At 32.4% G+C, this 22982-nt stretch overlaps 4 protein-coding genes across 4 annotated transcripts; 3 read left to right on the top strand and 1 right to left on the bottom strand.

Moving 5' to 3' along the window:
• The first annotated feature begins 2699 nt into the window (after positions 1 to 2699).
• On the top strand, positions 2700 to 6622 carry LOC123708569. Its single transcript, XM_045659343.1, has 4 exons — positions 2700 to 3060; positions 3144 to 3221; positions 5433 to 5529; positions 5600 to 6622. Exons 1-4 carry the CDS (start codon positions 3037 to 3039, stop codon positions 6586 to 6588), a joined length of 1188 nt encoding a protein of 395 aa, XP_045515299.1. The 5' UTR covers positions 2700 to 3036; the 3' UTR covers positions 6589 to 6622.
• A 5950-nt stretch (positions 6623 to 12572) lies between these two features.
• On the top strand, positions 12573 to 14542 carry LOC123708414 (cuticle protein 19-like). Its single transcript, XM_045659107.1, has 5 exons — positions 12573 to 12584; positions 12764 to 12920; positions 13108 to 13184; positions 13775 to 13941; positions 14431 to 14542. The coding sequence occupies exons 1-5, from the start codon at positions 12573 to 12575 to the stop codon at positions 14540 to 14542; spliced, it is 525 nt and encodes a 174-aa protein (XP_045515063.1).
• A 474-nt stretch (positions 14543 to 15016) lies between these two features.
• On the top strand, positions 15017 to 16210 carry LOC123708416 (cuticle protein 8-like). Its single transcript, XM_045659110.1, has 5 exons — positions 15017 to 15034; positions 15106 to 15450; positions 15490 to 15519; positions 15589 to 15755; positions 15991 to 16210. Exons 1-5 carry the CDS (start codon positions 15023 to 15025, stop codon positions 16208 to 16210), a joined length of 774 nt encoding a protein of 257 aa, XP_045515066.1. The 5' UTR covers positions 15017 to 15022.
• Positions 16211 to 18727: 2517 nt separating this feature from the next.
• On the bottom strand, positions 18728 to 19964 carry LOC123708151 (G-box-binding factor-like). Its single transcript, XM_045658690.1, has 4 exons — positions 19944 to 19964; positions 19431 to 19871; positions 19134 to 19300; positions 18728 to 18842 (listed from the first exon to the last, which is right to left on the bottom strand). The coding sequence occupies exons 1-4, from the start codon at positions 19950 to 19952 to the stop codon at positions 18773 to 18775; spliced, it is 687 nt and encodes a 228-aa protein (XP_045514646.1). The 5' UTR covers positions 19953 to 19964; the 3' UTR covers positions 18728 to 18772.
• Between the last annotated feature and the right edge of the window lie 3018 nt (positions 19965 to 22982).

The following is a 22982-nucleotide window of genomic DNA, read 5'->3' on the forward strand; positions in this document are numbered from 1 at the left end:
TTCCTGAACTAGAAGATAACATAATCGCGACCTTTGATTATACTGCAATCATATCTACGTTGGCTACTGAAAAGAAGGCGATGGTAAAACTACAAAAGGCTATAAATACCATTAGCTTGTCAACCAAAAAATAGCGGTTGAGACTAAATCAATTCACATAAACACGTAATAAGAACTAGTGATTTAGTGATAGTGTACGTTAAAAAATATTCAGTGCTAAACAGTGAGTGAAAAAATAGAACACAAGAACAGAGTGTCTTCCCTTTAATTGAGACAGTAAGTAGTGTTTTTGGACACTTACTTATGATAACAATCAAAATCAAAAGTTTTTATTTCAAATAGGCCTTTGCAGGCTCTTATGAAACGTCTAGTTGCACGGTTCCAAAAAGTGGGTCTCATGGAGAAGAACCGGCAAGAAACTCCATGGACACTCTTTTCAACAATGGTTTAGCTTACAAAGACTCGGTTACAATAGTAATAATCGGCTGAGAAGTTTATATAATGCAAGGTATACAGAGATTCTATACAATGCAAAAGAAAATTGAGTTTTTACTATTAGTGTAAAATGAGATACACACACTTGCACAGCGCAAGTTGCCAGGGAAGCCGCACATGCAGAGATGAATTAGCGCCATACATCTTTATCGTCAACATAGTCTTGGATTTTATAATACGTTTTTTTAATTAGGATTCCTTTGATGACGTTTTTGAACTTTTTAGTTGTAAGATCAGTTACACACTTCGGTAGCCTGTTGTAGAATCTGACACAATTACCAAGAAACGATTTATTCGATTTTGTTAATCTGTATTTTGGGACTACTATTTTATGCTTATTCCTGGTATTTATAGAATGAATAACACTTTTGACAGTGAATTGATGCAAGTTTTTACGAACAAACATGATATTCTCTAGAATGTTAAGGGAAGGCAACGTGAGTATATTAATTTCTTTAAATAATTCTCTCAGAGACTCGCGGGGGCCAAGATTGTAAAAATCTTTTTAGTAAAGTAGCTTAGACTTTAATGACTTATTAGGCATAATTTAGGTTAGATCGTAATGTTCCATGATGTAGTAAAGACACATGTTAAAAACAATAAACAGCTAATGTGTTCTAATAGATAATATTTGTATAGGTACTAAATCACAAAAAGTTATCTCTGTCTCAAATTGTGTTCACCCTTTGACAAAAACGATACTTAATTCAAAAGGTGCGGTTAGACTGCTTTTTAATGAATAAATTAATTATTCAGAGTTCAAGAGACATTGTTTATTCTATAATCTGAGTTCAAACGCACATCACACAAGAAGCACACAATGTTGTGTGTAGATGCTCAAATGCGCATTAAATCACAGTAGATTCAATTGAAACCTGAATAAAGTGTAGTGAACGATAAACTTAATTTCACTAAATAAACTAAATTTTCTCTGTCAATTTGAATTTGTATCGATTTGTATCGAAAAGTTGTATCGATTTAGTTGTTGATGCGTATATCAAATCTAACGTCGTGCGTTAAATTACTGCAATTGGTTTTCGTAGTGTGAAGGTACATCTTGAGCCAATATTGGGCCTTGAATGACTTGTCTATTATCGAAGACACAAATGTAATCTGTGGGAGCTATAGATCATAGTACCACTTGTATTTATTTAAGGATCAAATAGATTTATAACAAAAAGCGAATAGCTAATAATATTTGAGGATTCATTAATATTCATACGAATAATGAATCGTTGCAGACTCAGTTCAATTATTTTCCTCATGTTTATTCAGTGGTTTCTATTAAATTGCCTAAAACGTGATACGATCAGTTCTGATATATCCGTATTTATCACATCATAATTCGTACTTATTGGCTACTTGTTCCGTCTTTTGTTTGACTTATGTTTTTTATTATAAAAAATCCTACCTATGACAATTTATTGCCCATATCGGATTTAAGAATAAATAGATAAATAAAAACATATATTCCAATTGTGATTACATATTTAGTCATTTCTATGCACACTATGCGCTCTTGTTCTCTACATTAAATTTCCTCTTATGCATAGACGTAGCAATCGGCATAACAATTACTATACGTTGTAGGTAGAAAGTAGCTAAGAATTTTATTGTGTTATGTAAAATTATTTAAAAAAATACAATTCGGTAGTCAAATACTTTAATTGAACATATAATTCAGCTCGATTCGATCCCCAACTGTGTACCGATGGACTTTTTTTCTATGTACGCACTCGCATTCGCTCAAAATCTAAAGGAAAACATCATGAGGAAATCGGCTTGCCTCAGACTAGAAGTCGACGGCGTGTGTCAGGCACGGGAGGCTGATCACCTACTTGCCTATTAGATTGACATTATCATGAAGCAGATACAGAAATTTAAGGCACAGACAATCCAAAAATATATATTTAACTATATTCACTCACACAATTAAACATTTATTGCTTCAACTTCCACCACCAGGCATTGGAGTAAGAACAAAAGTGAAAAGCTACTAAAATTAACAAAAAAAAATTATATAAAGGTGTTACCAAAAAATATAAAATATTTCAGATAAGCTGTTCCAGCCTCATTTAGATATTTATTTCATACAATATATTCGTTATAAGAGATTATAAACTTCTCTAAGCGTGAATTAATTTTTGCTATTCCAATATTTTATTTTATTTTATTATAAATATTTGCAACATTAAAAATCTTCTCATTATAATGATAGATTAACATTTAATGTTGAATTGCGTTAAAATCATTGATTAACTAAATGATATTATCAATTGGGAAGCGTCTTTCATCCGGGGTTGGATAACATTGTGATTCTAGACAATAAAATAATTATTCTAGCCACCCTCTAGTGATTTTTATTGTTGTGTGCGTAGACGCACGTGAAGTCAACGATGTGTGAGTTTATAAATAGGTAAGTGGTGGACATCGGTGGCCATCTTCACGTTCAACCTTGGATAATGGACAGGTTTATGTTGATTTTCGCGAAGAAATAAATTTGTGACTGTGAATGTTAAATCTTAAAGTGATTTTGTGATTATGGCGAATCTAATTCATTTCTTGGTAAGTGATAATAATGGAGATATATTTTTTTATTCATAAAAAAAATAAGTATAGATTGTATTGGGATATTATTTTTATTACAGGTACTTTTTGGATGTATACTTGTGTGTATATGCCAGGATTACGATGTACAAGAAACCTTAAGCCCAGAACAAAGTGAAGTGAGTATTTTAAGTGTTTCAATTTAATTCCCGTATTATCCCTTAGGATATTGTATACAAAGAAAAATACTTTGTTTAAAACTAAAAGTTTTAACGTCAAGAAAGATACTTAGTTCACATAATTGATAATCATGAAAATTCAATTCTAGTAAAAAAAAATTGAATTTTTTATCCATTAAAAATATTTATTTAACAAAAATAAATAATACACTTTGAGATTGATTTGAGAGTGATGACCATAATTTTTAAACCCATGCCGTGTATTTGAACCCTAATCGTGTGTATTTTTCGTACTAAGTATATATGAACACGCTCACACGTCAAAGAAAAACAAACTAAAATATAGACCTCTAATAAATTTGCCGATAAAGGAAGAATGAAACAGACGAATTGTGTCCTATGTCTTTGGCATAATTTACGGGAATTCATTTCGTATTGGTATATTAACAAACTCACAATATTAAAATAAACCCTACGTAATAATATGTCGTGCTTTAAATGCCTAACGAAAGTAAGTCAGTGTTGAAACATTCAACCAGTTGGTGTTGTTCACCCACTTTTCTCTTTACCACATGTATTCACTATTAAATGAAACCACTTACATTACTGCAATATATATTTTCGATACAGGTACAATGCTATGTGTAGTCTGGCTAAGCTTCTTCGAAAACCTTCTCTAACTCGAAAGTTATAGCTCAATTTGTAATTTAATGTCCGTCTCTGAGGGTTTGTGAGGTGTCTTGGATCATCTCACCTAATACCCCATCATACCCTCTATGTACGGTGATTTTCTATGGGCATTACTGACATATATAATTACGTATAGCTATCGTATGCCAGGGATCTTCAGGTAGAATGGCCAGAATCTCGAGAGGTTCCTACGAAAACATTTTTACGTTAAATAGGTTTAGAAGGACTTAAAGGGTGGTAACGCAAGAGATATGTATAATATTGTTGATTTTTCACGTTCCTCACATCAACACGAACTATGCAAAAAAACTCAGTTTTATCGTTTAGCCCGGACATACAATTACCAATATTTAAGCGGTGATTTGTTTAAGCTATCGCGGCATATTGTTAATACTCCCTGTATTAAGAATATGTATAGAAGTTAATCACCTGCACCATGAGCACATATACACCCTCACTGTCACAGCCGAATTAGGTATTACTTTTTTATATATTGTATATAATATGTATTGAATCATTGGCTATATCTTTAGTATAATGATAAACGTTATGATTTCTCCACTAAGAAAAAGAGAGTGCAGTAATCTGTCATATTAATTGGACTGCTATAAAATTGTTGCATAATTCACGCCTAATAAATACGTATGAAATTGAAAGTCAACGATCCGCTGTCATTGACATTGAATTACGATGCGCACGCATCGCTCATCTTGAACTTGGGGATCGCGACTTGTAAACGTGTTTGCAAACATAGTAACTAGTTTTTATGTGTAATTAAACCTTAAAATGACGTACCCGTATTCGGCAAATAAGTATTAGGTGATGATTGGTTAAATATAGTTAGTATGATGCTTAAAATTTTGGCTTCAATTTTAATGCGGTTTTTGTACGGTCAAAATTGTGGTTCTAAACAGAATATACATAAAATACTACTCACGTAATGTGCTTATTATTGCCATTATATTTAAATAATAAGTATTTGGCGTGACAAAATTGAAAGTGTCGAAAGTGTTGCCTATTACACTAATGAAATTGACAGTGATATTCACATCAAAGCACTTATATTACAATTTTATTGAGATGATTAATAAGCAGTTAATTATTCATTTTATTCAACAGCCATTACACATGCGATGAATGTCAAAACGTAAATACGGGATTGTACACGCGATGTCTTACGTATTTTCCTTTTCATAGTCTATAATTAATTTATTTTATAGGGAAATCTAAAGCGGTGTTGGCCGAGTGAATTCAATGTGCAACTTTCATCAGGTCGTAGGTTCAATCTTCGGCTATGCACCAATGGACTTTCTTTCTTTCTATGCGCGCATTTAAGATTTCGAACGGTAAAGAAAAGTATCGTGAGGAAACCAAAAAGTCGACGGCAAGTGTCAGACACAGGAAACTGATTACATACTTACCTATTACAGTGGCAAATGAGCATGAAACAGATCCAGAAATCTGAGGCCCATACCTAAAATGTTGTAGAGCCACTGATATATTTTTATTTTTATTTTCTAGGTAAATCCAAGCTATTCGTTTGGTTATGGAGTCTCCGATGCGCAAACCGGTGATGTTAAGACTGTATGGGAATCAAAAGACGGTGACACTTTTAAAGGTAATAAACATATTTTTTACTGGTATGACAAACGCTATAGGAGTAAAAAAATATTGTATTTTTTATTCAGGTCACTACAGTGTGATAGAACCAGACGGTTCTATGAGGACTGTAGAATATTCAGCGGGACCTGATACAGGTTTTACAGCTCTCAACAATGATGCTAACCAAAAAGAAGCACTGGATTCTCCACTACCAAATCCAGATTTAATGGAAGACAAGGCACTCCGAGATTACGACAGATACTATGATTTCTCTGAAGACGCAGATCTCGACCCACCTTATAAAACGAATGAAAAGAAAAGAAAAAGATATCCATATGAAACCCAATATAACGATTATTCTTTTGGTAAGCGTCCCAAACATCCTACAGACTTAGATGCAAGTGAATATACTCACAGCATTAATATTAAGCATCCTCGCGATGATGGATTGGACTCCCCTCATAGTCACATGGGATATAACACAGATCCAAACTGTCATAAAAAACATAAGCCGGAAAGTAATTACTACGGGAATATAGCAGATTTAGATTTTAGAAAACAAAAATATCCCCCTTACCAAGAGCCGACCAAATATGATAGTGACAAATACAAGTCTGAGGCGTCATCCATAGATTCCGAGAAATATATCAATAGCTACAGACATGGTTTCAAACCTCAGAAACCTGATGAATATAATGAACCACAAACAAAGTATGGATATCAAAACCTTCACGATTTGCCACCACCAGACAGTTATTCTGATTATTTGCCTCCTCGGCCCAAGAAAAAGTTTAGGCCACACAGAGTTCCGGATTCCTACGATCCTGAGAACTTGGACGATTATGTTCTGGTTCCAAAAAGGAAATTGAAAAAACCTCAGCGTATAGTCGACGATTACCAACCAGAACCTGAGGAAGATTTCGACCATCGGATACCATACTCAGCCTATGATGATGAATATGAAGACGAACGGTACCAACGACCATCACGAGGACCCCAAAAGGAAGAGAAAGTTGTGAAAAAAATAGTGAAAAAGAAACCAGTTATAAATATCTTAGACATATTTGACTTATAATACAAATTAGGTTAAGGTCTTTGACTGTGTGAGTGTATGTGATCCTATTTATATTATATACAAGTTATTCTTACTTAGTAATAAAATTGTTTGCTTTATGAAATAAGTTATCTTAATTATTCTTGTTTTAATTATGCATACAGACTGATTTCTTATATTAGTAAAACGATTATTATTGGTGTGTGTTTTTAATTGAAATGCATTTCGCCATAATAATTATTACATTGGTATCATTATACAATTAATCTCTAAAACAATACTAATTTGCATAATATACGTTACTGAACAACTTTTTACAAACTACAAAATTTAATACGGTTTAAAATAAGATGTAATAATACCTGGATATCTTATATCAAAAATTAAAGTGTTTTTAGGTCCAATGAACAAAATGAAGGCTGCAGTAATTTACATAACATATGGTCTGAATTGCGTATCAGATTACAATTGTGTCGAATGATTAAACAGTATACACCAATTTGTTGCCTTTAAGCGCAAAATCATTTTTTTGTTAATCTAAATAAACTTTAATAATATCTGAACAAATATCTAGTAAGAATTATCAGATTTTATATCTAAGCTAATTAATAGATTTTTTTTAATTTAATTACAATTATATTGTTATATTTGATACAATGTAAGGACCTTTTTATATACTCTACTAAGACTATTAAAAACTTATCATGTAAATAAAATATTTTAATTATTTTTAGTATTTTATTTTTGTTTTACTTCAAACATCACAAATTTTACAAGATATTTATGAAAAAATGTTATAGAATGAATATACACGTGTGAAAATGACATGAGAATATTAAGAAGGCGCAGCGCTAGCCAGATCTAACTTTCTAACAATCGACTAGTCCGCAATATGGCTGCACACAACTCACGAGGGCGCACGTGTCAACCAAGCATCTGCAGAAAATAAAAATAATGTCAAATAACTTAACACAGCAAGGTTTATAAAATAAAAATGTTACAGAAGGCAAACGGGCAGGAGGCTTACCTGATGTTAGGTAAGGCTCGCAAGTTCGTTGCCGACCTTTTAAGAATTGGTTAAAGGACTTGGCGAAATATCTACATGGAGTTGCTGCAAATGTTCACCGAGTAATTTTTTAACATAGTTTTATTGTAAATCCTTTATAAAAAATAAAAATAAATAGATTTATTATTAAATATAAATATGTGTGGACAAAAACGGACATATTTTTCGTTTCTTTAGCTAATTTTTTTCTCAGCCTTTTATAATAAAGAGTACATATACTTTGGTAATCACAGCTTAACAGTACTAAAGAAGTCATCGCGTCAGTCAAACATCAATTACAAATATTAATTAAAATTTGACGAGCGCTTGCGCAAGCTCACAATGATAGTGAAAGTTACGAAACTGGAACAAGCGGGAGTGTTGCTCTCGTTTCGCTTGACAAGGACGTTTGGGTTATTTCTGATACATTTTTATCAGTTAGGTCGATATAACGGTAAAACGTTTTTATCAGAACATTTTTTTGTACATTTGTTTTATTAATAAAGCGTGTCAACTTAGTTCCTAATTATATTAGCAAACCATACGTAGAAATGAGACATGCTTTGTGTGGGTTACAGATCTTCAAATAAATAAGGACCTGTAATATAAAAACAATACATATGTCGAATACCGTCATTAAATGCAGCTCTAAATCTTATCGTTTTATAAGCCAAATACGATAAAATTCGACACAATATCTCACGAATGTTTGTACGTAATGTATTATTGAACACATGCGACATTCACTTGTGGGCGCGCCCGTGACACCGCTATTGTCGCAATACACATGTGCAAACGCCGCTCTTTGCTCTCAATAAACCCTTTGTTTAAAATTCATATGGAATGTGGCGCTAATGTATGTTACATTAATATGAATGTAAGGCTTTATATTGCAAATTAACATACAAAATATTACTCTTAAAGTTTTGAAATGTGAATGAATATCTGTCGGAAAGCTTGAAAAAGAGATTTCTGCAATACTAGCAAATTTTGCCTAAAGTTAAAATCTTACACAAAGTCAATCAGCAAGTCTCAAATATAAATAAAAAAATGGTGTTCATAAAAATATCGACCAAGGCCGGCGTAATGTTGCAACAACCTTACGGATATAGACATAACAGTTCATTTCATGGTCTGTGTATTGGTTATAATCTGGGCTACACATTGTTAACGATAAATCTCCAAATTAAGAAAATTACGCGAATATTTTTTCACGTAAACTTTTTCACTTTAACACCATCACACAACACAGCCAAATTAGATATTGCTGGTTAACTGTATTGAATATCTTTATTGTTTTTTCCTGTTTGTACCTTTTTGTATACATTATGTACGTATTTCATCTTTGACTATAGTATAATTATTTTTGTAATACTATATGTTTAGGATTACGAAATAAAAAGTAAAGCGAATTATATAGAAAATAAAAGTGAGTTGTATGAAGTTGTGTGAATATTCTTCTGCAACATAAACTATACCAATGTAACGCAGGGGTAACAAATTTACTTTCGTATAATAACTACGTTCGTATCATTTGCAAGAAGCACCTGTCACGAGCAAGTGTAACACTTTTGCAATTTCATAACCGGTTCTAATATTAATTTGACATGTTTACATAATCAACGACTATACTGATATATGGTATAGATATGTGGCTTTGCCTGGGTAGAATTTAAAAGTTATATTAGTTATTATTATATATTATCCCACAGGCAGATGTATTTTTAAGTATTGCAATACATCGAGGTAATGCTGCCAGCGTTGAAGATAACTGGCACAGATACCAAACTTGTAAAATTTGTCTTAATTTTCTAATTATTTTTATTACTATGTAAGTTAAGAATATAGTAATTTTTGTGTTGGAAATAAATATAAATATTAGTTATTAATTGGAGTTTTATCGGCAACTTCTTAGCCTCTTTATAAAACCTAAACTACTTGGTGTCTTCCTCTCAAATGTAAATTCTATGTCATGTCATGACAAGATACAATGGAGTACTTTAGTCAACACGACGCCATTGCACTATATGTTTCTTAGTAAGAGGGTTATTTTCCTTACCGTCGTGGAAAAGTACAAAACAGAACGAGGCTGGGAACTTAACCTAAATTTAAAAAAAATTGTATATGTTAATACGTTAATGTAAATGAGCTGTCAATATAACTCAAATAAATTTTTATTTGAGTAGAATACGATTATTTTATTAAAATATAGCTTTGTAACATACACTCTAGATTTAGCATTATGTACGATGAGTAGAACTTTAATAAAAAAATTAAATAATAATGACGTTAATCAGAACCAGCTGCAACACGAAATAGAGTCGGTCTGAAAAACATAAAACCCAGATTGTAGCCTGATATGACATTAACTGAATTAATATAGTATAGGATAAATCATAAAAAAATGGAACCTTAGTTTAGGGGTTTAACTATATATACAGACAAACTTTCTCATTTGTAATATTATGATTGGGACCTTGCAAATAAATTTGAATTCGAAATTAATTTATGACTTTCCGTGTTATGTATTAAGCGTTATTAGTTTTCATTCTACTTATGTAATATGTTATTTCGTTAGACTAAGTTTAACCCTAACAGTAACGCTCTGGATGTTTTTGGAACTCCAGGATGCAATTGTTAATACTAAGTTTAACAGGACCTTTTCTATCCTAATCCTAAACTTTTTGTATTTAATTCGCGTTTACAAAACTGGGCTGAAAGTTGTTAGATCAATTATATAATTTAATACGATTCCAATTTAGTTTCGATTCATAAATCTAAGCTAGCATTTAATTTAACTTGGTTTATTTAATTTTGATTTAAAATTAGTTTAAACATAATATTTGATTCCTAGATCTACTGCATAGTGAGTCTCTTCTTTATTATTCAAACAGAGCTTAATTTAATTTTATTACTGAATTAGAATAATATTATAAATTCTGTATATATTTTTGTGTTATTTGTTGAATTACGTCTTTAATGTTGTTGTTTCTTAGTTTTTTTTTATCTTCTCTTTCTTTGTTGTGTTGTGTAACTGTTAAAAATTGTAATTGCTGCATTTTCAAGTCAAGTTTTCTGTTTCTTGCCTGATGTTGTACTTTATATACTATTTTATTATACAATTAACTAATAAGCATCAAGTATTATTTTTATTTGACAGCGATTGTTGCAATTCTTAATGAACGAAATAAACATCTTAAACCATAGATATTTACAAATTACTATAATAACGTACGAAAAACTATCTCTGTATCGTGGCGGATCGATATTTTGATACAAGTTGGATCACAATGGGTTTTAAGTCTTAATAAAAGGTTCCTTAACACATTTAATTTTACGGCTCTTGGCATTAATACCATATTGATACAATACTCGATATCACAAGACCATAGACAGAAAATCCACCAAAATGGATAAACGAAGATGCAAAAATCATTAATAACTAGAACTTTACTGTAACTTACAGAAGCGTTTGATTGTGATTTTCCCGGCTTTTTATATCTAATATTTACAATTTTATATTGATTATATTAAAAAAGTTAATGTAAAAATTATACTCTATTTCTTCAAATTATTTTTGTCAATACAGCGAGGAAAAGATACAATAAATGCCGTCCACATTAAAGGTGCCATAAGGATCAATCATTTTAAATTTGTTTTAATTTTATATTTATCAAACTTTATTTATTATTAGTAGGTTAAGAATATTGAATATTTGTGTGTTGGAAATAAATAAAAATAGTAATTTATAAGTACATCCATTTCATAATCTGTAATATAGTTAAAACATAAATCACTCAAATCTAACCTGGTTTTGTGTCTAAATACCTTATCAAGGGTGGAAATTAATTGGCTTTTAAAACTTCAATAAATAAACTATAGACAATAAATGCGAGCAAAAAGCTAGTTGACGGCAACTATAGGTTTAATTTATTCGGAATTCTGTTTTCGTGTGTGCATTGGACAATATGAAAAGTAATTCTTGGCTAAATTGTCCTCGCGTTGAACATAGCGTGGATATGGCTATGAGGGTTATAACTTAGACTTGAACAAAATAAATGATAATACATCCACTGAGACCAGTTCGTGTGATATATTGTGTCGATCATCGTGCGAGAAAACATTAATTTTGCGCATCCAACGTGTCCTATACAACAAATATGATAAAAATAGCATCATCATCATCATTGTTTATGCAGCCCTTTGTGGCCCACAAGTACACTTCGTCATCGCAATGGATGGTGGTGACAGATGATAGACAGTGGCCAACATCGAACCACTATTGTTTCGAGGTCCTTGACAACTCCATCCCACCAACATAGTCTCGGTCTACCGGGTTTTCTCTTGGGTTGTGAGTTCAGTAAGGACCTTGGGGTCCATCGTCTTCGCAAACAGGATCAAAGTTTCTTCGAAGAATCTTCCATTCGAATATTAGGAGAGAAATCTCGTCTGTCTTGCTAAGGGGCCAGGTTTCAGAAGCATAAGTGAGCACTGGTCGCAGTAGAGTTTTGTACAGAACAAACTTGGAATTCTATCTGAGAAGTCGTGATCGGAAATAACTATGAAAGCCAAATGATAAAAATAGCAATCACAAAAATATATACCATAATAACTAAATTATTTGTGATATTTTTTTAATTAAAAAGTTTTTACTTCAGAAACTCCTGTTCTGAAATATTTGTATAGGGACGGCATTTGATACTTTCAAATCATTTATATTCAACACGGTTTTGTCTTCTGTTTAATCTATGTAATATTAGATTGGACCATATCCTTAAAATCGAATGGTTTAGGTCCCAGCATTGGAAACTATGATACCATTGGCGATCCAAGGTACGTACCTATAAACATATGTCCCTATAGCACTAATCTAGTCTAGTATATAAGGGCCAGTAATCAGACATTTAGGCACATATCCAGTCCTAGCTTTCTAGATCAACGTCTAAGTTAGAAAAACAAAATGTTTGCGAAGGTATTTTAAAAGATAACATGTTTCCGTCGATATTTGTAATTATTAAAATGTTCTATATTTTTATAACTCAGATAAATTATATAAGTTCCAAGACAAAACAATAATTGTTTCTCACGAAAATCGAACCTGGTTAACAAAAAGTGTAAGCGGTAAACAAATTAATGTGTTTTTTTTTTCAGGCCATAGTTGCATGTGCGCTGCTGGTGGTGGCGCAAGGAGGTTTGATAGCTTCCCCTCATGGCGCCATCTCATCTCAAAGCATTGTCTTGGGCCACCCAGCACCAGCTGTAGCTGCTGCACCAGCTTATGGATATGGTGGTCTTGGCTATGGACTAGGTCTAGGTAATATATGAGAAGAAAAGGCCATATTGACTGACAATTAATATCATCAGACATATAACTTTTATGTACGAATATAAATTGTTTGCAACTTCACTGATCAATATTTAAATAACTTATTCTATTGGATGGGCAACGATGTGTCTAGTTTACCTGCCTTACCTATTTTCAAGGTCGGTTACAGGTCACGGAGCCGTGGTTGCGCACGCACCGATTGTCCATGCACCTTTGGCCCACGCCGTTGCCCCTGTTGAAGTATATGTATGTATTTTTTACTAACCGAGAATGTCAATGGAAACCATTACAATTATATGACTACCAATATTTAAAAGGGGGAACAAATCAGGTTAAAGGCTGTGTGCCGAAGTTTTAAACATATATCAAGGCAGAATACATAATACTTATCACCTCGACGTCCGTCGTTCCACGACGTTTCTACTATGTGGAACCAGCTGTCAAATGAAGAATTTCCGAAAAAAATTGACTTAGCATCAAGAAAAGAGCGTAGCAATTCTTAAAAAGCTAGCAGCAGCTTCTGATAATATGGGCGGCGTATCACATAACATTAGGTAATTCCTGTCCGTTTGCCTCCTGGTACATAAAAAAATGCATAGGTGATAAAAATTAACTTATAATATACATTTCTAATTAAAATAATACGTTACATTTCCTACCACTATAAAAATCTTAGATTGGCATATTGGCACGTAGATGGCCATCGGTTATTTGTTCAACCACGTTCTATACTAAGGAGTCTTTGGGTTACCATGATGTTGTAATCGCGATGAGTAAGATAGATACATAGATAAAATTACACATTTGAAATAAAACATTTGACAATATCACAACAGGCCCACCCCCGCTACCAATTCAATTACGGTGTAGCCGACGGCCACACTGGTGACCAAAAGAGCCAATGGGAATCACGGGATGGAGACGTGGTCAAGGGTCAGTACCAGCTAGTGGAACCTGATGGTACCATCCGCACTGTCAACTACTCCGCTGATGACCACAATGGGTGAGTCCAATAAATATCTCCAATAATCCTCTAGGCTTATACGGAATGTACGTGTACAAAATTTACTATTTTGAATTGTTTATAATATTTAATCAAAAAAATTGGAAAAAATCTGACTTACATTTACTCGTGTTCTAATTAGAACCGATACATATAAAAATATAAATAAAACGAAAAATCTAAAAGTTAATATGAATATTTATTCTTCAAAAAGACGTATATAGTTACCTGTTTCAAGCGTTAGAATTACCTGGAGATTAGCTCCTACTTAGACTTAGATTAGTACATACTTACGCTTAACATTAATAGATAGTGTTTTAGGTTACCTACGACGAAATTAAAATGGTATATTATATATTCATAAAAAGCAACGTAGTTGCATGTTTATTACTAGGGTTTATATATAAGCATAATATATACTCCTTTTTATTGTATTGGTTGTACGAAAAAAAACTCTAAACCTAATGATTTATTAATATATAATTCCAGATTCAACGCGGTGGTGAGCAGACAAGGACACGCAGCGCATCCTGGACCTGCAGTCGCTGTAGCGCACGCTCCCCTCGCATATGCCGGTCATGGCGGTCTTCTTCATGGATAGACGACTTAATCTACTTAGGATAAGCTTCTAACGATAAATGTATGCTTGGTTATGGTACAACGAACGCTTAAAGGCACAGCGTTTCATAAGGTGTATCTTCTGGGACGTAGGCCCAAAGTCATATCGCTCCATTCGAGTCTTGACTATTGTATTATATTTTCTAGTAGTTTGTAAGCTTTCATGTTTTTTATTGTTATACATTTTATGAAACGTTAGACATTGCCTACGGGGTGCTGAGGAGACTCCGGTTAATACTCGGTGTTAAATATATTTTTTTCATACATACTTTCGTTTTTGTCTCGAAGTGTGCTTTCATAAAGTTTGAAGCAACTATCTCGAAAATTAAACCCGTTTCGTACCCTACATTACGTGAGGACTGTATGTAATATCGCCTTAAATGAATAATATAAAAGCTCAGGGCTTTTTAAAAACGGTATCAGTTCTCCTTCAAAATCCTTCAGCAATTATCAAGAACACAACATGATATCGAAAGTAAGTATTTATTTTTAAAATTGATGATCTATGAAACAAAAGATATATGTAAAGCAATAATTAATTTACAGGTGTTTCTTCTCGCCGCTGCATTCATTGCAGTGAATGCACAAGACCACTATTCGTATGGACACGCTACATCCTCTCAATCCATAATTCGTCATGACAATTCGCAAAACCACAGATACAACCAACCAATAGCGATCAACGCTCCAGTATACCAATCTACCCCCCTTCAATCTGCTTTAACTGTACATCATGCCTCTCCCATAATTTCTCAGGCTGCCCCTCTCATTTCTCACTCAGCCCCTGTAATTTCATCTCATGCACCTATCATTTCTCATTCTTCCCCTTACATTACTCACGCTGCACCAATTGCCCAACATGCCATTCCTACTCGCACCTACGCTTCCCCTGTTCTTACTCTTCAACATGGATCTGGTCTTTACAACCAGCAATACGCACAGGGTCACCAGGAATATAACGTGAGTTATCAATTTTAAAGGATTTATATAATTTTATCAGGCAAGTAATTTAAATATATCTTCTTCCAGAGCTACCCAAGATATGAATTTTCATACGGCGTGAACGACCCTCATACTGGTGATATTAAGTCTCAGCACGAGGCCCGTGATGGCGACCACGTCACTGGCTCTTACAGCCTTCATGAAGCTGATGGCTCCGTGAGAACAGTACACTACAATGCTGATGCACACAGCGGGTATGTTTTTTTAGCTTAGCTGTTTATAATGTAAATGATTCATATTTTCATCATAAAATAACAGTTGTGAGACAATAATACCCTTTTACTGCGTGAAAATCTGTCTCTTAGTCTCTCTGCCTGAAAGTCTCTTTTATCTCTTATATTGTATCTTTCCTAAGTGTATATTGTAATTTTCACAAAACATACTCAATATATAGTTTCATTTTCTTAACATACTAATTTTTTTTTTCAGATTTAACGCTCAAGTCCAAAACTCTCAGCCGTCCAGACATGCTACTCCAGTTGTCTCTCATGCATCGCCTATTTCTCATGCTGCACCTGTCATTGCCCATGCTGCTCCCATTATCTCACACGCTGCCCCAGTTATCACTCACGCTGCCCCTCTATATACTCATGCTGCACCAGTCTTAACTCATTCCGCGCCCATTGCTCAATATTCCTCCTACCATTAATCTAGCAAAATACTTTTTAACTTCAATAAATCTAGTCTTGTTATATTATTTTTTTTCTTTTATTTCTTTCTATGTGTTTTTGCTATTTCCTATAACATAATACCTAATGAAATCATGTATTTTTTGTTTATTAATTATTTGAACTTTATTTGAACTTATAAACATCAATCATATTACCAGATCAATGTCACACACAATATCACACATACTACCTACTGAAATCATGTATTTTTTGTTTATTAATTATTTGAACTTTATTTGAACTTATAAACATCAATCATTTTACCAGATCAATGTCACACACAATATCACACATACTACCTACTGAAATCATGTATTTTTTGTTTATTAATTATTTAAACTTTATTTGAACTTATAAACATCAATCATATTACCAGATCAATGTCACACACAATATCACACATACTACCTACTGAAATCATGTATTTTTTGTTTATTAATTATTTGAACTTTATTTGAACTTATAAACATCAATCATATTACCAGATCAATGTCACACACAATATCACACATACTACCTACTGAAATCATGTATTTTTTGTTTATTAATTATTTGAACTTATAAACATCAATCATATTACCAGATCAATGTCACACACAATATCACACATACTACCTACTGAAATCATGTATTTTTTGTTTATTAATTATTTAAACTTTATTTGAACTTATAAACATCAATCATATTACCAGATCAATGTCACACACAATATCACACATACTACCTACTGAAATCATGTATTTTTTGTTTATTAATTATTTAAACTTTATTTGAACTTATAAACATCAATCATATTACCAGATCAATGTCACACACAATATCACACATACTACCTACTGAAATCATGTATTTTTTGTTTATTAATTATTTGAACTTATAAACATCAATCATATTACCAGATCAATGTCACACACAATATCACACATACTACCTACTGAAATCATGTATTTTTTGTTTATTAATTATTTAAACTTTATTTGAACTTATAAACATCAATCATATTACCAGATCAATGTCACACACAATATCACACATACTACCTACTGAAATCATGTATTTTTTGTTTATTAATTATTTGAACTTTATTTGAACTTATAAACATCAATCATTTTACCAGATCAATGTCACACACAATATCACACATACTACCTACTGAAATAATGTATTTTTTGTTTATTTATTATTTTACTTTATTTGAACTTTTAAACATCAATCATATTACCAGATCAATGCAATGCAATTTCCTCTCAATCGAGTAGTTTGCGACATATATATATGCTCAGCACATAACTCACGAGAGGACTATTTGTATTGAAGAAGTCGCCCGAAGAAGTGGTTCCGTCAAGCAACCGCGAGTGAACGCTGTAAATACATAATTATACAGGAATAAAAAAATAATAGCAAATAAATTAACACGAATCTAAAACGACTCGGCAATAAGTCTCGATGGAGTTGCTGAACTTGAAGCACTCTTGTTCTTAGTAGCAACATATACATACTTATATTGAACGCGTCACGCCTATGGCGAAACTAAACAATACTTATCTAACCGTAAGAAATTCTGCATAGAGTGATGTATACGTCAGCGCGGTTTGTTAAATACGGTCTCGTGTGCGTTAACCTCGTTGGACTGTATCGGCTTCCGCGTCTTCTCCTTTCACCACATTCCTTTAATTAATTTGTGAAAACATACGCAACGAATTATGCGTATGTTTTACATATTTGACGATTAGTTTTATAAGTTGACTAATGATCTGTGCACTTCGATGTTGAAATGATATTTGTTCAAGTTACATAAAGTCAATTACTTTGATTGTAGTAGACTTTTTCTTTATCAATCAACAAGTACATTTGAAATTTGTTTCAAAATGCGTTATCAATCTTGAATAAAAGTTTCATTTGGTTTTCATTTTATGATGAGGAAACAAAAGCTATTAACATAACATAAAACGGTTCCTGAAACCGCACTCAAATAGATGGATTTTTGTAAAAAAAGTACACTAATTTTTATCACTCTCATACAACAAAATAATAAATTTATAAGGAATTAATTAAAATTCGGTGCTTTGCTAATTAATGCTGAAGAAAGTGCCTATGTCTGGCTATACTTGGAAGATTTAGATAGCTACGCTTATTAAATAAAGAAAAACTGAGGGACTGAAATGTACAGCCTTGTACATAGGTCTATAACTTAGTCACATTTAATTAGTCAGTGAATTAAGGAAGTTTAATTAAAAAATATTCTGATTGGATTTAAAGTGAACTTACAAAACTTTTTACTAAGTGGTATAAATAACCATTAATTTCTAATTAGCTACCATAAGCACAGCCGTTTTTGTGTTTATATTGGATGATATATAAGTAGAAGAAAAAAAAAATCTGTTAAGTACTCTTTGTTCTAGCGTATTGTTATTTCAAAGAATAATATGAGTTAAAATAATAGACCCAAATTTATTATATATGCTCTATATTAAAACACTAATAAATTACACATGTATCAACAATTAAATAATAGGCAAAAAAAGTTATAGCTAAAATTATCAGTTCTGATGATGAGTTTCGATGTGGACATGTTGACCTGGAGCCGAGTGTTTCACAACTGCATTAAATCTGAAATGACATAAAAAAATGATATAAAAACCTTTTTGCATTCATAAAACAAAATTATATTTAAAAATTGCATATAATTGTTATATAACCAATGCTACGGGGTTTATTATCTTGTCCACGGATTATTAAAATTGGTATAATATTTTTTTTTATTATTCATTTAACAGTATTGACAAATTGTATTATTGAATTTTAGAAAACCAACTGAAATGTCGAGTTATTTAATCATAATGAATTCCCTTTGATAATCGAATTTTTTACATAATAAATATAATTATAGTATTTGCTTACCCATGATGTTTGTCTGAGCTGTATTCGACGGTTCTCACAGACCCATCAGCTTCGTGAAGAGAATAAACTCCCTTGACACTGTCGCCATCTCTCACCTCATGCTGGAACTTATTGTCTCCAGTGTGAGGGTCCTCTACTTTGTACTCATACTGATACTTTGGGTAAGCCTGTAAATAGATACGATAATCTAATTTGGTATTAAAATATATGAAGTGTGAAGTGTGATACGAATGAAATGAATGGAAAGTTTTAAATGAGAGGCGGATATCCGTATACGAAATATCGAATCAAACTTACGTAATAGTCGATAGGCTCGTCATGAGAATGGGCTTGGGTTTGATGGTAGACAGGTGTTTCCTGTTCCTCCTGGGAAGGGTACTGTTGGACAGGGACATGAACGTATTTGATCTGTGGCTGGTGCTGGGGTGCTGGATAGTGAGCGTGAACGCTTTTGTGGGCTTCCTGTGCGTGTTCATTAGCCTGGTAATACTGCTTGTATACTGGTCCTGGTGTCACGTATTCATAGGCTTCCTGTGATTGAGATTCTTCTGTCACAGCTGGATAGTGCACAACGCTCTGTGAGGAAAGTGGATGGCCATGTTCTGCTTGTGCTTCTTCGCGTATCGGTGCCGGTTCATTGGCATGTTGAGGGTATCTATACTCTGCATGTACTGGTCTATATCTGTAACCATGTTCCTCGGCGAAACAGGCCGCAATAATTGACGAAACAACTAAGATCTGTAATAATTATAATAGGTTAGAATTATTTTAAAAATATTAATTAAATTATTTTAAATGGTTTAGACGTACTTTGAACATTTTGAACCTTCTTCTTAGACCTCGGCAGTGAAACTGTTGAATTAGCATAGTTTTAAACCTCAATATATAGTGGAGACGTTACGAGAGAGAATTGTATCAATCTAACTGCTTGGGGCGTCAAATTTGTAACGCGCAGCACGCTTTGAGTCTACATGACGTAATTTACGTAATCAATGTGAAGGTTGTACAGCGGATGTTCTGAACAATGATCCTTATAATTAAATGAATTGGATTAAGTTCATTTCCTGTTGAATTACTTTTTTTTAAACAACTTTATTTTTTGATCTTTTAGCATAACGATGATTACGAACCGCATTTATTGCATTAAATTATTGTAGGCTTTATAATGACAAGTATATAACATAGTCTCATAGTATGTACTATGTTATATGATTTCGGATGAAACGTGAAGCATTTTTTCTATTAAGTATTGGTTGAAATTCAGGTTGAAGTTTTTGAATTAAATACCTTTAATTGTAATGATGAATGAACAAGGAAGTTAAAGTGTTGTCATACAAAAAAAACATCCACTATATAGGTATTTAATTCAAGTTTTTCTTAGAATTAAAATATATTTTTTTCCTAAAATTACGTATTTAAAAGAATATTTAATTATGCTTATGTAATTTTACTTTTATATATTTTATTATACTTAAAATACATATTTCTACCAGGTTAGATTTACGTATATGATTGCATAATGAATAATTAATCTTAAATATAACAGCTGTTCTTGTAAGGCATAAATTGTATTAGCCATTACATTTCAAAAAGAAAGTAAACACAATACTTTAGTTAATTTATCTCCTATAAATTAGCTTCTGTCCGCAGTTTTATCAGCCATCAATATTTCATTTAAATCGATTAACAATTGATTGACATTAAAAATAACACACAATTTAACTCACTAGTGACTTATGTGAGAATGATATAAGAAAGTATTTCATTAAAAAAATTGAGTAAATTAAGTAAAAAACAGTTAATAAATATAATTTATAAATAATATTACAATTTTACTAGGCTACACAATATACAGACGTCGTCAGGAAGTCATTTTATTTGTCACCGTCTGATGTAGCACTTGGCGGAAACTTCATTTATTTATTTAAAGAAGAATACATACAGGAGTTGCTGTAAAGTTTCAAATAAAATGCGACTAATATATGTGTAGGTAGTGTGTATGATCTTAAATCATGTGTTTGAGGTATCGATTTATTTTGCTTATCTGCCTACAGGTTTAACCGCGTAGAGGCGGAATAATTGAAGCGGAAAGATTAAAGATATCAATTAAAGAGTGTTATGAAAATTTGAATTACGCGTTGCCATATTATTTGCTTACGTATCTGTAGTTTCACAAAGTAAAAAACAAGTCCAAAGAACAAGTCAGAGATGTTTGAATAAAACTATTTTTGTTATTATATAATGTATGTATTTTGCATTATATAATATATATTTTGTGAATGTGTTTATTTCGTGTCATTTGACTAATGTCAACGAATAGTATGTATGTACTACAAACCAAACTAAAGAAAACTTAATTACGGGCTAATTTTATTATTAACAGACCAGCGTTGTGTGCATTGTGGCTTCATCCCCGGATGTGGACCAAGGGACTTTTTTTTCTATGTGCGCTTTTAAAATTCGCTCGAACGGTGAAGGAAAAAAGGCGGCGTGTGTTAGGCACAGAAGACTGATCAATTACTTGCCTATTAGATTGGCAAATGTTCATGAAACAGATACCTGAGGCCCAGACCTAAAAAGGTTGCAGCACCATATGTTTATTTATTTGTAAACGTTTTAATAAATTTGCGTTTATATCCGTTAAAGTTAATATAAGTAATACAAACTGAATTTTGTACAATTTAGACAATTATGAATATATAAGTGTGATTTAGAAATTGCGTAATATTTTCCGACAAGCAAAATGCAAACCCCAAGCTTTAGTGCTCATTATTAGTATTCAGAGCAGATTGAAATCTAGTTTTCTATCTAAATACAGCGGAAGATACACTATGCATTTTGAATTAAACAAACGTTACAATAATAAACGACGCTAACCGTTTAGAATATATTTAGAAAATACTTAGCATTTTTTATATCTTGATTGTGTGAATAAATTCAGACCACATATTTCGTATGGTAAACTCTTCCTTTAAACCGTTCAGTAACATTCAATTTTCTTAATTTAATATTAGCTGTAGACAGTGATCATAAAATATATAAAAAATACATTGTTATAATAAAGTTTTTATTATTTAATGACGCAATGACTACTAAGTCATGGACATTAAAAAATCTTTTGCAATTGTTTATATAATTTATTTTCATATACTGCTATAACAAGCAAGCTATAACTCCCATTTTAGTAAAGTAAACTAACTTTTAAATTTATCTTAGGAGGTGTTGGGTTCGATCGCAAGATTTATTATTTCGGGTTAGCAGGCACATACAACAACCTATTTCAAGTATAACAAATACTAACAAATATAAACTAAAATAGCATTTTATTTGCATTCTATCATAGATATTCTCCTTCTCCGCCAATGCGCTATGCAAAAACCAGCTCTGGGATACCACAAAAAATTTCGATTGAGATGTATAAAAACTAACCATGTCATTGCCATGACGTTCTCAATAACTACGCGACAATTCATTGACCCCATAATTTGAATACTTTAAAGTATTGATATTGTTTTACACTTCTGTAAAAACTAGTACCAGAGGCTGATATATTAAGCACATAGATAGGAAGATACTTAACTTCTAACAAATATTTCATAACAATTCTAGATGATTGTGAGCTTGAGAAGAGTGAATATTTTAATGGAATCTTGTTGTTAGTCTGAACGGCCTTTCGCGAAACAGCTCCTACTGAGCTGTTTCGCGAACGGCTGGAATAGGCTTTTTCTGCTACTAACGCGAGGGTGGCTCCTTTGAGACTTAGGCGTCAGCTTGGGCCTCCGTGGGGTGGTCAATTGCAGGCCAGAACCAAAGTTCACTGGAGAGAGCGAAGTGCAAAGTAAGGGTGTT

Source organism: Pieris brassicae, chromosome 4 (genome assembly GCF_905147105.1).
Source record: "Pieris brassicae chromosome 4, ilPieBrab1.1, whole genome shotgun sequence".
Lineage (NCBI taxonomy): Eukaryota > Metazoa > Arthropoda > Insecta > Lepidoptera > Pieridae > Pieris > Pieris brassicae.

Excerpts from the sequence above, each read along its gene's own strand:
- LOC123708569 (XM_045659343.1), top strand. The coding sequence starts at position 3,037 with ATGGCGAATCTAATTCATTTCTTG. Across the intron at positions 3,222-5,432 it reads TAAGCCCAGAACAAAGTGAA|GTAAATCCAAGCTATTCGTT; the intron begins GTGAGTATTTTA and ends TTTATTTTCTAG. Across the intron at positions 5,530-5,599 it reads AGACGGTGACACTTTTAAAG|GTCACTACAGTGTGATAGAA; the intron begins GTAATAAACATA and ends TTTTTTATTCAG.
- LOC123708414 (XM_045659107.1), top strand. Across the intron at positions 13,185-13,774 it reads TTGCCCCTGTTGAAGTATAT|GCCCACCCCCGCTACCAATT; the intron begins GTATGTATTTTT and ends ATATCACAACAG. Across the intron at positions 13,942-14,430 it reads TCCGCTGATGACCACAATGG|ATTCAACGCGGTGGTGAGCA; the intron begins GTGAGTCCAATA and ends ATATAATTCCAG.
- LOC123708416 (XM_045659110.1), top strand. Across the intron at positions 15,451-15,489 it reads CTCGCACCTACGCTTCCCCT|CAATACGCACAGGGTCACCA; the intron begins GTTCTTACTCTT and ends CTTTACAACCAG. Across the intron at positions 15,520-15,588 it reads AGGGTCACCAGGAATATAAC|AGCTACCCAAGATATGAATT; the intron begins GTGAGTTATCAA and ends ATCTTCTTCCAG.
- LOC123708151 (XM_045658690.1), bottom strand. Across the intron at positions 19,301-19,430 it reads ACGAGCCTATCGACTATTAC|GCTTACCCAAAGTATCAGTA; the intron begins GTAAGTTTGATT and ends ATCTATTTACAG. Across the intron at positions 18,843-19,133 it reads AGCTCAGACAAACATCATGG|ATTTAATGCAGTTGTGAAAC; the intron begins GTAAGCAAATAC and ends ATGTCATTTCAG.